This window comes from Lagenorhynchus albirostris, chromosome 2 (assembly GCF_949774975.1).
Source record: "Lagenorhynchus albirostris chromosome 2, mLagAlb1.1, whole genome shotgun sequence".
NCBI lineage: Eukaryota > Metazoa > Chordata > Mammalia > Artiodactyla > Delphinidae > Lagenorhynchus > Lagenorhynchus albirostris.
The window spans coordinates 173394623-173408937 of NC_083096.1; the positions used below are offsets into that span (position 1 = coordinate 173394623).

The 14315-nt window shown below is 54.2% G+C and overlaps 1 protein-coding gene across 1 annotated transcript in view; it reads right to left on the reverse strand.

Annotated features, from left to right (window-relative positions):
• Nucleotides 1-11250, reverse strand: part of PADI1 (peptidyl arginine deiminase 1) — a 33662-nt gene extending 22412 nt beyond the window's left edge. The window contains exon 1 of the mRNA XM_060142797.1: nucleotides 11098-11250. Coding sequence (XP_059998780.1) covers nucleotides 11098-11189 — 92 coding nt within the window. The 5' untranslated portion in view covers nucleotides 11190-11250. The remainder of the gene's footprint in view (nucleotides 1-11097) is intronic.
• Between the last annotated feature and the right edge of the window lie 3065 nt (nucleotides 11251-14315).

The following is a 14315-nucleotide window of genomic DNA, read 5'->3' on the forward strand; positions in this document are numbered from 1 at the left end:
ATCAGGAAGCCCTCAGTCTGCCAGGCCCCAGCCGGGGGCACCCATCTGCTGGGCCTCCACGCTACTTCTCAAGTCACCAGCTGCTTCCAGCCACAGCAGGTAGGGGCCAGCCTTCCTGGGCCGTAGACTCAGAGGGGATGCTCTGCAAACTCGGGCCACAGGGCACCAGGAGCAAAGTCAGCAGGGCCTCTGGGGGTGCTTGTCCTTCTTCAACCCCTGAATAAACCTGAGCTGTGTGCCTCCCTGCCCCAGCCCTGTGATGGGCCCCAGGGTTCCATGAGGCGTTTGGCCATGTGGAACACACAACCTGGAGGGGAAGTCGGACGAGGGAACTACGTGTCAGGGCTACCCACTGCCGTCCCCCAGGACAGAGCCGTCAGCCTCAAGGCCACCACCCAAGGTGAAGTCAACTTGCAAATGTCCACCCGACTGCAAAGATGCCAGGCCCAGAAGGGTCCTTTGATACATCCTCCTGCCTCCATCATTTCCTGTATCCCTAAGAAACCACCCAAGTATTAAAGCCCCTGGAGAAACCAGACACCCCTTCCAGATCCCTGCCGTGGTCACTCAGTTCCCACAAACAACGGCCCCCATTGGCAATGGTGGTGATGGTCATAGTTACAACAGGCCCAAGGCCCACTCAGGACCTGGCTCTCTGACGCACATCATGGCCCCATAAAGCAATTATTATTCTCGTTTTAAAGATGAGGCTGGGGTGGAGAGGGGCCCCTGAGCCCTGCAGGCTGCTGGCAGGACCCACAGGTCCTCACCCCACTCCTGGCCTCACCGTCCTCAAGAGACACTTGCAGGCATCTTCCCACCTTACATGCCCTTTGCCATTGTTTAGTCAGTTGCCATAGGTACCTAAGCCTCCCAGACTTAGAACCCCCACTTTCCATCTCCAGACTCAAAGCTGTCTTTTGAACATCTCTTTAGGGTGTCTAACAGGTTTTTTACATTTAACGTGTCCAAAACGAAACTCTTAGCTCCCCACTTCTGCCCCGTGCAAACCTGCCCGGGTCAGGCCACAGTTGCCCCATCATCGGATTCATCCTGGCCTTCTCTCCTTCCCTCGAGCTCACATCCAGTCACCAGTGAACCCTGTCAGCTCCCCCTTTACAGCATCACCTGCTGACATTCACGTCTCTTCCACGCCTAACGCCCTGGTCCAGGCACCAGTTTTTTCCATGTGGATTTTCACAATAGGCTTGTCCCCCTGCTTCTTCTCCTGCTGCCCACGATCTGGTCTCAGCACAGCAGCAGAGGGATCCTCTTAACACAGAAGTCATTCAGCATCCCTTCCGTTCACAGCCTTTCCCCGGGGGCTCTGCAGTCTGCGCGGAGTTGGCTACGCCCTCCTCACTCCTGCAAACCCAGCTCTTGTTCTCCCTCCAGTTGCCAAGCTCCCTCCTGCCTTCGACCCTTTGCACTTGGGTTCTCTTCGTTCACAATGTTCAGCTCCCGAGCCTCCGCTGGGCCCTCCGTACCTCATCTCCTTCTCAGAGGTCTTCCTTGACTGCCCTATTTAAGTCCGTGTGACATGGGTGACACCATGAACCCCACACTCCCTAACCCCATGACCCAGCTTCACTTCAACCCATGTCACCTGACATGTCATGTTTATTTGACATGTTTTTCTATTGCCTGTCTCTCCTGTTTCTCCCTCTAGAATGTGGGGAATTTTCCCATTTTACTTTCACTAAAACTACTGTCTTCTCAGCACCCAGTGTGGTGTCTGGTGTGGGCAAGGGGTACAAGAAACCCCTGTTTTATGGTTGAGGGCAAGGCAACCCAGGAACGTGGAACTGTACCCGAGCAAGCATCTATGGACCGGGCTTCCCCGGTGGCGCAGTGGTTGAGAGTCCGCCTGCCGATGCAGGGGACGCGGGTTCGTGCCCCGGTCCGGGAAGATCCCACATGCCGCGGAGCGGTTGGGCCCGTGAGCCATGGCCGCTGAGCCTGAGCGTCCGGAGCCTGTGCTCCGTAACGGGAGAGGCAACAATAGTGAGAAGCCCGCTAAAAAAAAAAAAAAAAAAAAAAAGAACCTATGGACCTTCCTGGGACAGACCCCCCTCCACCATGTCTTCTGCCTACCTCTTGTTTGTAAGTTTAGCCTCCTAGGCCTTCCCCCAAGTTCCAAAGAATAATTTAATCAGAAAAATGAGAAAATGCAGAAACAATGGAAAACAGCCAAGCAAGACAAAATAATAATAGTTTAGCCATTAAACAAAGTCAAGGATCTCTAGTTCCTCCTCAAGGGCTATGGATAATATTGTGAGCCACATCCTTTGAGCTCTTTTGCAGATACTGAAGCCCCCACCAGGTGGAAGAAGTTAACTGTATGCTGCCCACAAGCACATAGACCCCAGACTGGTTGGAAGGTTGATGATGTTGACTCCCAATTACCTCACCACCAACCAATCAGAAGAATGTGCACGAGCTGATCACACACCCCGAAATGCTCTCCCTCACCCTGTCTTTTTTTGTGTGTGTGTGGTACACGGGTCTCTCACTGTCGCGTCCTCTCCCGCTGCGGAGCACAGGCTCCGGACGCGCAGGCTCAGCGGCCATGGCTCACGGGCCCAGCCGCTCCGCGGCATGTGGGATCTTCCCGGACCGGGGCACGAACCCGCGTCCCCCGCATCGGTAGGCGGACTCTCAACCACTGAGCCACCAGGGAAGCCCCATGCTCAGGTTTTGGTGCCTCGTCTACCCTTCACAACAACCCTCGCAGGAACCCTTGCTGTCCTCATTTAGCAGATGAAAAAATCTTCTCAGAGAGGTTAAGTAACCTTCCTGGTAAAGGATGGAAGGGGCGGCAGGTTTGTCTTCTATATTATGCTGTCCCGCTGACTTGAAAATGAGTGTGTGTGCCCTGAGCGTGTCCCCGGCGGGGACCGCAGGAAGGAAATAGTCACGGAAGACGTAGGAAGGAAAAAGGAAAATGTTGAAACTTTGCAACACAAGCGCTTCAATGTGATCCCTTGGGAGCCGGCAGGATGTGGGGCACTGAGGCAGGAGAGCCCTCTTCCCCCTCCACGCACCTGAACTTTGCAGGGTGAAGTCAGTGCAGACCAGGAAGATGGCACCATGACCTCTGGCCCCTTTCTGTCCTAAGACAATGAGACTGTGGAGTATCTTCACAGGCCTCGGGTCAGAGAGGGGTCTCAGAGGCCATCCTGGCCAGCTCCTTGCCCATCGCAGAACTCTGTGCTTGAACAAGCAGCTCACTACCTTACAGCCCTCTGTGCTTTGGCAGCTCAGGTAATTAGAAAGCTTTTCCTTTTACTTGGCTGCAACCTGTATCCAGAAGCTTCCTCCCACTGGGGCTCCACAGGCCACGCCTTATCTCAACTACTCGGAAGTTGACCACCTGGTCTCTAGGGAGAAGAGAAACACAGCAATCATGGAGTCCCTCCCCTGCCGTCCATCCTACCTGCTGCTTGGATACCCCCAGCCCCTAGGGATGATCTCAGGGGTCAGGGGACCCCTCTGCCCAGCCTAGGGTCTGGGCAGGGAGGGCAGGATGGGGCTGACCCCGCCTCCAGCTAGGGGAGTGGGTATGGGGGTGGCGGCAGAGGACCAGGTTGCCCTGGAGGCTTTTCCAGGGCATTGTGCCGGGGGAGAGGCGAGGGCAGAAGGGAGAATAATGCAGAACTGGATGGAAAGGCTGAGGAGCAAGCTGGCGGGCAGCCCTTGAGCAGACAAGGCCAGCCAAGCCTGTGACTCCCCCTTCACACTTGATCAGCCACCTGTCTGCCCAGAGCCCCAGAGGGGCCACTCTCCAGGTGTCCCGGACTTGACGTTCCCTGGACCGAAGCCACAAGAAATGCCCTGGGACCAGCCAGCAGGACCTGGCAAGTCCTCTCAGGTACGACCAGGTCTGTGGTCGCTTCTGCCAGGAGCCGAGAACCACTGTGGCCAACAGTCCCACGGAGCTGGCCAGACCCCCACAGCCCTAAAGAACGTCAGCTCCGGGGAGCACACGGAGTCCTGTTAGTGCTGTCGGCCGCTCTGCCTCAACATGCATTTCCTGAGCACCTACTGTGCCACGCTGGGCACCAGGAAAAAAGAGATGAGTCACCCCTGGCCCTGCCCTCATGGCATCCACCCAGGGCAGGGACATCACGGGCCCCAAAGTACTTTTACTCCGTTCCGATTCCATCCCCACGGCCCCTGTTTGCTGAGCAGAGCAGTTATTATTCTTCTCCCCATTTTACAGATGATGTGAAATTCAGAGGGAGGTCACATGCGGGGCGACAATGGAGAGCTGAGATGTGACCCCACTCAGGGTCTGACTCCGAAGCTCATCCTCTGCCTTGCCTTCACCCATCCCTCGCACCAACCCAACAACGTAGAAAATTCCCCAATAATGGGCTCTCTTGGGGTTGAGCTCATAGAATTTGCGATCAGGCAAACCTGGGTTCAAATCCCAGCTCTGCCATTTGTTGGCTGTGTGACTTTGGGCAAGTCTCTTGACATCTCTGTGTCTCAGTTTCCTTGTCTGCAAAATGGGGATCGTAGTAGTCACTACCTCATAGGCTTGTTGTGAGATTTAATTGAGATAGTACAGCAAGCACTGTGAGCTGAAGATGGTGCTGTCACCATTGTCATTCCTGTCACAAGGGGCATGGGGAGCAGGCAGACCCTGGGGAATAGGATTCTTCCATCTCCCTTCACTCTCAGACCTGACCCCAAACCCGGTTAGTGATGCAATTGTTAGCGTCCACATTCTGAAGGTTTTTTAGCTCCCAGACTAAGATGGGAGCCCCTCGGGGGCGGGGGTGGGTCATATCATCTCCAGGTGCCTCAGCCCAGCACAGAGCTGAATAAGGAGCAGGTGACCAGTAACATCTGTCAAGTGACCACAGCGGGGCAAAGGTCACAGAAAGTTCAGGCCCCCGTGTGGCTTCCTCCTTGGTCCTCCCTGGGTGCTGGCTGTGGCCGACAGAGGCTGGGGAGGGCAATGGCTGACATCACATCGCAGGCAGACCCCACATCACAGGCAGGGATTTTCCCCTAAGTGTAGAATGGCACAGGGTGTAGCTATGTCCTCTCCCTCTTTCCTTCCTTCCCAGAGATAAGAATCATGGGTGTCTTATGCCCTGTCATTGCTCAGCTAAGGCCACACCCAGAGAGCCTGCAAGGAGGGCAGGGCTGGCCAGGCCTTCTTTCAGTGGACCCCTGCCTGCCCAAGGATGGGGGCTAGAGATGGGGGGTGGCAGCTTTCCACCCCGGGCCTTCTCAGCAGAGGCAAACAGGAGCTGGGGGCCAGAACATCCTTAAGAGAAGAGCCCTGAATGGAAAGTCAGAATCATGAGTCACTTCTCCCCTCTCAGCCTCAGTTTCCCCATCTGCAAGATGGGAAATTGTATGGCTGTGCTCCGTGGATTATGCAAGTCTCATCTGTAAAATGGGGGCCAAATTCACAGGTACAATTAACTGGTGATATTATCCTCATCTAGCATGGGAGGAAACAGGCTCAGAGAGGCTAAGTAACTGGCCCAAAGTCACACAGCCTGCAAGGACCAGCCTGACCCTAACTGGTGGTTATGACTGGTTACCAGCCATCTTGTTCTCTGCAGTCATCGAACTGACTCTCAGAGGCCCCATCCCAATGGAGCTTCCTCCTCTGGGGCCCAGGCTGCACAGAGCGCAGCCTTCCTTCTTGTCCAGGTCCGGAAGCCCCAGCCCACCCTTTCACTACATCTGGCAGCCTGGCTCAGACCACACCCTCTGCAGGATCCTCCTGAGGGATTTCTGGCCTTCCCTTTGCCCACTCTCCCAGCACAGCGATGTAGACCCAGGTGGGGGTATAGGGAGGGTCATAAACGTGGCAGGGAAGGTGTGCAGGAGAAGTGCTTGGCAGGACTTCGGGTGGCCTTGGTCTCAAATGCAGAGTGACTGGGTTCTCTGTTCTGGGGCCCAGGGTGCATTTGGAGACCCACCTCAGGTCTGTACCTGCTGCGAGGCCAGGCTCCTGAAAAGTTCCGGCCGGTCCCAGCTCCCTCGGCACCCGCCCCTGGGTGGCAGCATTTGGAATCGCCCCCACTGCTCCCGGCCCACAGCTGAGGTCCCCCTCCTGGGCTCCCCAGGTGGCTGATGTCTTTGGCTGGGTGTGGAGTTGCCAGTTCCTTCCAGCCTCACCCCCACCTCCCACACGTCTTTGAGCATCAGGACCACCTGGCAGAGCTGAACAGCTGCTTAGAAGCCACAGCAAAGGGAATGGAAGCTTCTCTGGACATAGCAAAGGAGAGGACAACACATCACAGGGAAAGCATTTTGGGGGTCAAGGAGGCATCTACATCATGAGTGAGCGATCACCCCTCCATTCCCTGCATCTCGAGTCTTCTCTTGGGGTCCGCTGCCTGGCCCCGGGGCCGCCACCAAGAGAGGAAGGTGGGGATTGGGGGGAGGAGAGAGAAGTGGAGTTGGAAGTGATGGGAGCAGTAGGGGGAAGAGGAGACAGTCAAGGATGAGGAGAGGTTCCAAGACCAAAATGATGGGAAGGAGAAGCGGGGACAGGGAAGGGGCTATAGGGCCAGAAGAGGGGAGGAAAGAGTGACTGAATGGATTCCCAGGTCTCAAAATGGGAGTTAGTTAGCAACGAGGACCAGGGAGGCAGGCACATCTGTAGACTTAGGGGGCGTCTGACCTCTGGTACCCTCTCTGATGCCAGTATTTTACGTTTCAAGAGCTCACACTGCCCCATTTCACACCCAGATCCTGTAACTCCCTGGCCTCTCCTGGCTCCATGGACCTTACAGGGGACCCCGGCCTCATAATCTCCAAGAACCCTCGAATCTAAATATTAACATCACTTCCAATGAAGGAATGCGATACAGCAACAGGACGGAACAAGTAGGAGAGGAGATCCTCACCTGGTTTTAAATCCAGGTCCCAGCCCGGCTCTCAGAGCCTGTCACTCATCATGAATTAGTGTTGGCCTCAATCCTGTAATTATCCCTGAGGAGCACAATTATGTTTCATTGTACTTCTTCGCAAGTTAAAAGCATTAATTTACTTAATGTAAACATCAAGTATATATAGATCAGGACTACCCTGGTGGTGCAGTGGTTGAGAATCCGCCTGCCAATGCAGGGGACACAGGTTCGAGCCCTGGTCCGGGAAGATCCCACATGCCGCGGAGCAACTAAGCCCATGCCCCACAGCTACTGAGCCTGTGCTCTAGAGCCTGCGAGCCACAACTGTTGAGCCTGTGTGCCACAACTACTGAAGCCCACGAGCCTAGAGCCCGTGCTCCACAACAAGAGAAGCCACTGCAGTGAGAAGCCCACGCACTGCAATGAAGAGTAGCCCCTGCTCACCTCAGCTAGAGAAAGCCCACGCACAGCAACGAAGACACAACACAGCCAAAAATAAATAAATAAAATAAATTTATTTTTAAATAAATTTATTTTTTTAAAAAAAGAATATATAGACCACAAGTTTTAAAACTCTGTTTTGGCATTTTGGGTTTTTGAAATACAGGGAACCCCAGAAAAGAGAAGTGGTCTGGGTCTTTTCTCTGGCTCATCTGAGAGGCCCTACAGAGACCCCCTTCCCTGTGCTCCTGGAATTCCAGTCATCTTGGATCTAAGAGTCCATTTGGCTTTGAGGCTTGTGTAGGGCTGGGGGAGGCTTAGAAAAACTCCAGGAGATCGTCCCTAGCCCCACCCAGCCAGCCTTCTCCCCCATCCCTAAGGGTAAATGTTCATGTGATCTCCAGCCTGGGGCTCTGATTCTGGCCTCTGGGCAGCCAGGGAGCGCCAGGCTGGACGGCTAATGGATTCCCCATGCCACACCCCCTCTTTTTTGGCATAAGTCCTCTGGGGACCACCTCCAAGAAAAGGACAGAGACAGCCAGGGCCATCTGGCCAAAGCCAGGGGTTCGCGGTGGAGAGCTAGCCCGCTGGGGTGAGGGTGTAGGATCTGCAGAGCATGATGAGTCAGGGGATTTCTAAGGTTCCTTGGGCTGGGACCCCCTGGGGCACACAATTACCCCCAAATAACCAGCCTAGAGAGCACATGGGGGAATGAATCACATCCCATGACTCCCACACGCCCATCTCCACTGGCTCTGGAAGGTTGGGAGTCTGGGCAGCTCAGGTGACCAGCACAGGTGACCCTCTTCTGGGGGGCTTCTGCCTTCTACCAGCAAGGCCAAACAGAGGCCCCTTGCTCAGCCTCAGCTGGAGCCAGGCACCTGGCACTGGGGGTGGGAGAGCCCCAAGTTCATCGTCAAGTACAGCCCCTTCATCCTAGACAGCCAAGGCCCTGGAGTGAGCTTCAGGTTCCTCTTAAACCTTCCCAGGTTGTCAACACACGGCCCCCTTCCTCCACCTGTCTTGACAATTCTATATCACCTTTCTCCACCTATCAGAGACCTCAGTGGCTGGAAGTTCTTCCTTAGGTCTACTTTTAAACCAACTTGCTGCAGAATAAACTTCTGTTTTCTAGTTTAGAGATTCTCCGTGGCTATGATGCTAGTCACTACCAACGTCCAGGGTGAAGTTTCTTTTTTTTTAACATCTTTATTGGAGTATAATTGCTTTACAATGGTGTGTTAGTTTCTGCTTTATAACAAAGTGAATCAGTTATACATATACATATGTTCTCATATCCCCTCCTTCTTGCATCTCCCTCCCTCCCACCCTCCCTATCCCACCCCTCTAAGTGGTCACAAAGCACCGAGTTGATCTCCCTGTGCGGCTGCTTCCCACTAGCTATCTATTTTACATTTGGTAGTGTATATATGTCCATGCCACTCTCACTTCGTCCCAGCTCACCCTTCCCCCTCCCCATATCCTCAAGTGCATTCTCTAGTAGGTCTGTGTCTTTATTCCCGTCTTACCCCTAGGTTCTTCATGACCTTTTTTTTTTTTTCTTAGATTCCATATATATGTGTTAGCATACGGTATTTGTTTTTCTCTTTCTGACTTACTTCACTCTGTATGACAGACTCTAGGTCCATCCAGGGGTGACGTTTCTTGAAGGGCTCTTGGGTACAGGTCCCTCACGGTGCTCCCTCAGGACCCCAGAGCAGCCCCCTCTCCCAGAGTCGGCCAGAGCACAGCAGCTACAGACAACCAGGCAGCTTCCCCTCGGCTGGGCCACGGCCCCCACTTGAGCATGCTAAAGCACTTGGTGACCCCAAAGGAGTTTACAGATGGCATCGCCCCATGTTCCCATCACACACCCGCTGATCTGTCCTCTGCTCCTTCCACCCTCTGACACAGGATGGGAAGAACAAATAGTGGAGGAAAGGGAACCCACAGAGCTGCCAGAGCGGTAAGCACTTCCCACTCTCACAGAGCCAGGGCCCTACACGTGCGTGCCCACACTCATCCTCCCCCTAAGCCATTAACATCAGTGCTGTTGCTTCCCCATTTGTCAGATGAGGTAACAGGCTCAGAGAAATGCAGCAGCTCGCCCGGGGTCCCACAGCCACCAGCGGAGCTACGATGAGGCCCCGAGTCTGTCCAAGTCCAGAGTGGGTGCTTTACCGCCACGCTAAACTGAATCGGGGGCTCAGTTCATCCTGCCAGGGCCCAGAGAGGGCCAGTGGCTTGGCCCACGCCAGACAGCAAGTCAGTGGCAGAGCCAGAACCAGAACCTAAGTCTCCTGGCTCCCAGTCAAACGCTTCTGTCCTCAGTCAGCAGCACAACCTATCATGTAGGGCCTGAGGTTCTGAAATTACCTTCCAGAAATAGCCATCCCCTGGGATGAGAACAGGGGTCTGGAATCGGGAAGATAGGGGCTCACCAGAGACCTCTTCCCTACTTTTGATGTTGAAGTGGAGTTACCAGATAAAGTACAGGATGCCTAGCTAAATGTGAATTTCAGCTAAACAGCCTTAAAAAAAAAAAAAAAAGTATGTTCCATGCAATATACTAAAAAAAAAAGCATTTTTTAAAATCTGAAATGTAAACTTAACTGGGTGCCCTGTATTTTCATTTGCCAAGTCTGGCAACCATATGATAAAAGGGCAGCGGAAAATGGGATCTCTGTTAGCCACCCAGATGCAAGAGAACCAGCCCCACGCCAGGGCCCCCAGCATGACTTAGAGCTGAGGTCTGGCCTCCCAGGGCTCCTGGCTCTCCCTCCCCAGCCCCAGGCCACTGCCCCAGAGAGGGAGGCAGGGAGGTCTTCTGGGGCAGAGGCTCCCCTGAGGCCAGGTGAAGCTGGGCCCAGCTCAGATCCCACCTTATAACAGACCTCAGCCCCCACCTACTCTGGGAGGGAGACTCCCACCTTGACTGCCCCCTGCCCATCTGCAGGGTCTCTGGTCCCATCCGATCCAGTAGAGATGGAGCTCATAGAGAGTGTGTTGAGTTGGAAAGACCCCCAAAGACCCCCAAGACCAACTTCCTCAATGGCCAGGTGGGGAAACTCACACTGGGCCAGGTCCCTGGACCTCCATCTGGGTAAAGCCAGGCCAGGAAGTATTGGGACCAACAGGGGAAGCTAATGCTTCCACTGCCCTGAGAGGTACCATCAGTGCCATAATCGCCATCATCCTCCTGGCAAACACAAGCCCCAGGCTTGTTCCAAGTTCTTTTCCTTTATTAAAAAACACATCAAAACATAAGCCCCAGTCTTATCCCAGTTCTTTTCTTTCATTAACACATTGAATCATTCCCTAACCACTCCGTCTTGATCCCAGTCGCCCCGGCTGGCCTTCTGGGAATGAGCTGCACCACACACACTGCCCCTCCCCACCTCAGAGAGATGGGTTGGCAAGAAATTGAGGGCAAAATCAGGGGAGACCAGTCCTGTCCCCCGTCTTGAGCAACAACTCATTCTGATGCTCCACACAAGTTCCACTGGGATGTCAGAACACAGAGCCCAGACCCTAAGGTCTGGCCCCAGGGCTCAGAGCTGGAACACTCATCCAGGGGCTTGAGGCCAAAGGCTTGGCCCTGGTGCCAGGAGCCAGAGCCCCAAGATGGACCTGATATCCTAGTCCCTCTGCTCTGCTGTCCAAACAACCTCTTGTCAGCATCCTCCAATATGCCCCATTCGTCCACCAGGCGCCCACCCCGTTGCCGCGGGTCCTCCAGCCCAGCAACCAGGTGGGTGCTTTCGGCTCTCACCTGTAAACATCCACGTATGTTTCGATTCCCACCACACACACAGCGTAGGTAGGCTTCTTCAGGGACAGCTGCACAGCTCTCTGTGGGGCCATCCTGTCCCCCAGGCTCCAAGTCTCCGTGCGCCCTGGCTTCCTAGCTCCTCTCCTAGGCACCTCGTCTCCAGGAAGGAGCGTGAGTTCTGAAGTTTCGGTGCTTTCCTCCTCCCTTTTATTTCACACTATGACCTGATTAGCCTGCCTGAGCCCGGTCCCCACCTCCATGCCCATCCCTCCTCACTTGGGCCTGTCAATCCAAGAGGCTGAGGGAGGTGGCACCCAAGGCGTCTCTGGGGGATGGGGAAGCAGGGACCCCTGGTGGAGCAGGGCTCAGCTGTCAACAGAAGACAAGCTCCCCAGCAGCCCCCGTCCCCCTTCTCTAGCTTCCCCTCTATCCTCAGACTCTCAGTGCCTGAATCCACAGGGTAACGATGTCAGCATTTTCTGAGGGCTCTGTGCTGGCTAAGTGGCTTGCAGATCTTATGTCATACATTAAGGGATCAGTTCGCACATAAAAGCACGGTGCAATCAGACTGTTCCGGCTCTGCCACTTAGAACCTATGATCTTGGCAAGTTCTTCAACCTCTCCATGGCTCCGTTTCTCCACGGAGAAGATGGCAGTTGTAGCCGTAGTACCTGTTCCACTGGGTTGATGTGGAGATTACATGAGCTATGTGTAGGAGGGTTAGCACAGTGCCTGGCACCTAGTATTCACTAGAAGAAAGCCTGGCGACTATTACTAGTCTCCTCATTTTACAGGAAGAGTCTGTATGAGGGGACAGAGTCCCCACCTCCAGAAATGCCCAGACTGATTAGGGAGATGGGAAACACACAAATGGCATAGACGTTTACTTGGTTACTTTTGATTTCGAAGATCTTCCTGGAATGATCCTTCTTACTGCCAACATACCTGATTGCAAGTGTTCTTGATCTGCAAAGTTCATTACACCCAAAAGCACTGAGGCAGAGTCTAGATTTGCCACATGGATACAGAACCCAGCAAAACAGCACTTCAAGGATGCTCAATGATTTTGTTTCCATCACTCTCACCCCTCCCCATTAACCAGGACCTGAGCCATTTTGTTTATCTGTAATGTAATGTGGAATGTATAAAACAGGTTCCTGAAGAGCATGTGGGGATATTCCCATTAGAGAAGGATGGATGGATGGGTGGGTGGATGGATGATGGATGGGTGGGTGGATGGATGGATGGGTGGGTAGATGGATGGATGGGTGGATGGATGGATGGGTGGGTGGATGGATGGGTGGATGGATGGATGGGTGGGTGGGTGGATGGATGGGTGGGTGGATGGATGGGTGGGTGGATGGATGGATGGGTGGGTGGGTGGACGGATGGGTGGGTGGATGGATGGGTGGATGGATGGATGGGTGGTGGATGGATGGGTGGGTGGATGGATGGATGGGTGGATGGATGGATGGGTGGGTGGATGGATGGGTGGGTGGATGGATGGATGGGTGGATGGATGGATGGGTGTGGTGGATGGATGGGATGGGTGGTGGATGGGTGGATGGTGGGTGGGATGGATGGATGGGTGGTTGGATGGATGGGTGGGTGGATGGATGGGTGGGTGGTGGATGGATGGGTGAGTGGAGGATGGGTGGATGGAAGGATGGGTGAGTGGATGGATGGGTGGATGGATGATGGATGGATGGATGGGTGGATGGATGGATGGGTGGGTGGATGGATGGGTGAGTGGATGGATGGGTGGATGGATGGATGGGTGGATGGATGGGTGGGTGGATGGATGGGTGGGTGGGTGGATGGGTGGGTGGGTGGATGGATGGGTGGATGGATGGATGGGTGGGTGGATGGATGGGTGAGTGGATGGATGGGTGGATGGATGGATGGGTGGATGGATGGGTGAGTGGATGGATGGGTGGGTGGGTGGATGGGTGGGTGGGTGGATGGGTGGGTGGACAGATTGGAAAGAGGGAGGAAGGCAGGTTGGTGCATAAAGAGCTGTCTGCAAAGACGATGATGATAAGGGTGAGGCCAATGGTGATGATGATGATGACAGGTGATGATGAGATGCTAGCAAAACGCATCCATAGCCCTCACTGTGTGCCAAGCACTGTTCTAAGCCCCTTCCATGGATTTAATTATCTAATCCTCACGACAATACTGGTTGACAGGTACTGATTAAGCCTGGAATCCCAAGTTCAAACGGACCACAGCCTGGGTGTGCAGGGTGTGTCTTTTATGGGTTGTGGGCAGGGCAGGGGCCTGGGCAGGTCATGGTGTCTTAAAAAGAAATGTACTCAGAGCTGGAGGAAAGGAGGAGGCAATAGCAGAGAGTGGGCAGAGAGGCTGAGAGGAACACAAATATCCCCATTTTACAAGAAGAAATCGAGGCACCGACAAGTAAAGACCCTCTCAAGATCCGTAGCTGGAAAGTGGTCATGCCAGGACTTGAGCCCAGGCCATCTGACCCTAGAGGGGCTTGTACTGTGGAGGCCTCTACCTGGGAGGAAGAAGAGCGTGTCCTTTTTACCTTTTCTTCGTGCTCAGTTTTTATAAGCAAATATTTTTACCTTTGAAAAAAATAAAATCTCTCTTGGAAGAAAAATAAGAAGAGTTTCCTGCTCCCAGTCTCCCTGCCCACCCTCTGCAATTTGCTCCCTTCCTCTAGTTTCTTCTGGTTCTGAGAACACTTAAGACACCAAGACCTGCCCAGACCCTTGCCCCGCCCACAACCCACGAAAGGTACCTCCTGCACACCCAGGCTGTGGTCTATTTGAACTTGGGATTCCAGGCATGATTCGTCAGGTCTGGGAGGAGGAGGGGTGGGGGAGCCAGATGACATCATGGCCCCTCTCCCTTCTGGCAGGTAGGACACAGCTGGGTTTGCCTCCAAACACAGCGCTGTGCAGGGGCAGAGGCCTGGGGGTTGCTGGGTGACCATGAGACTCCAGCACAACTCCAGGACGTCCCTGGAACCACCCAGGGAAACTGTAGCAGGGAGGGGTTCTGGGGCTGGTGCTACCATGCCTAGCGCCTCATTTTCCCCATTCTTCAACAATTTTTTTGAGCACCTACCATGCGCCGGCATTATTCTGGCACTAGGGATACAACAGTGAAACCAAGTCCCTGCCCTCATGGGGCACACAGAGTAGCAAGAGGGACAGAGAATAAACTGGGAGGCTAGAGAGGGGGATGTCAGG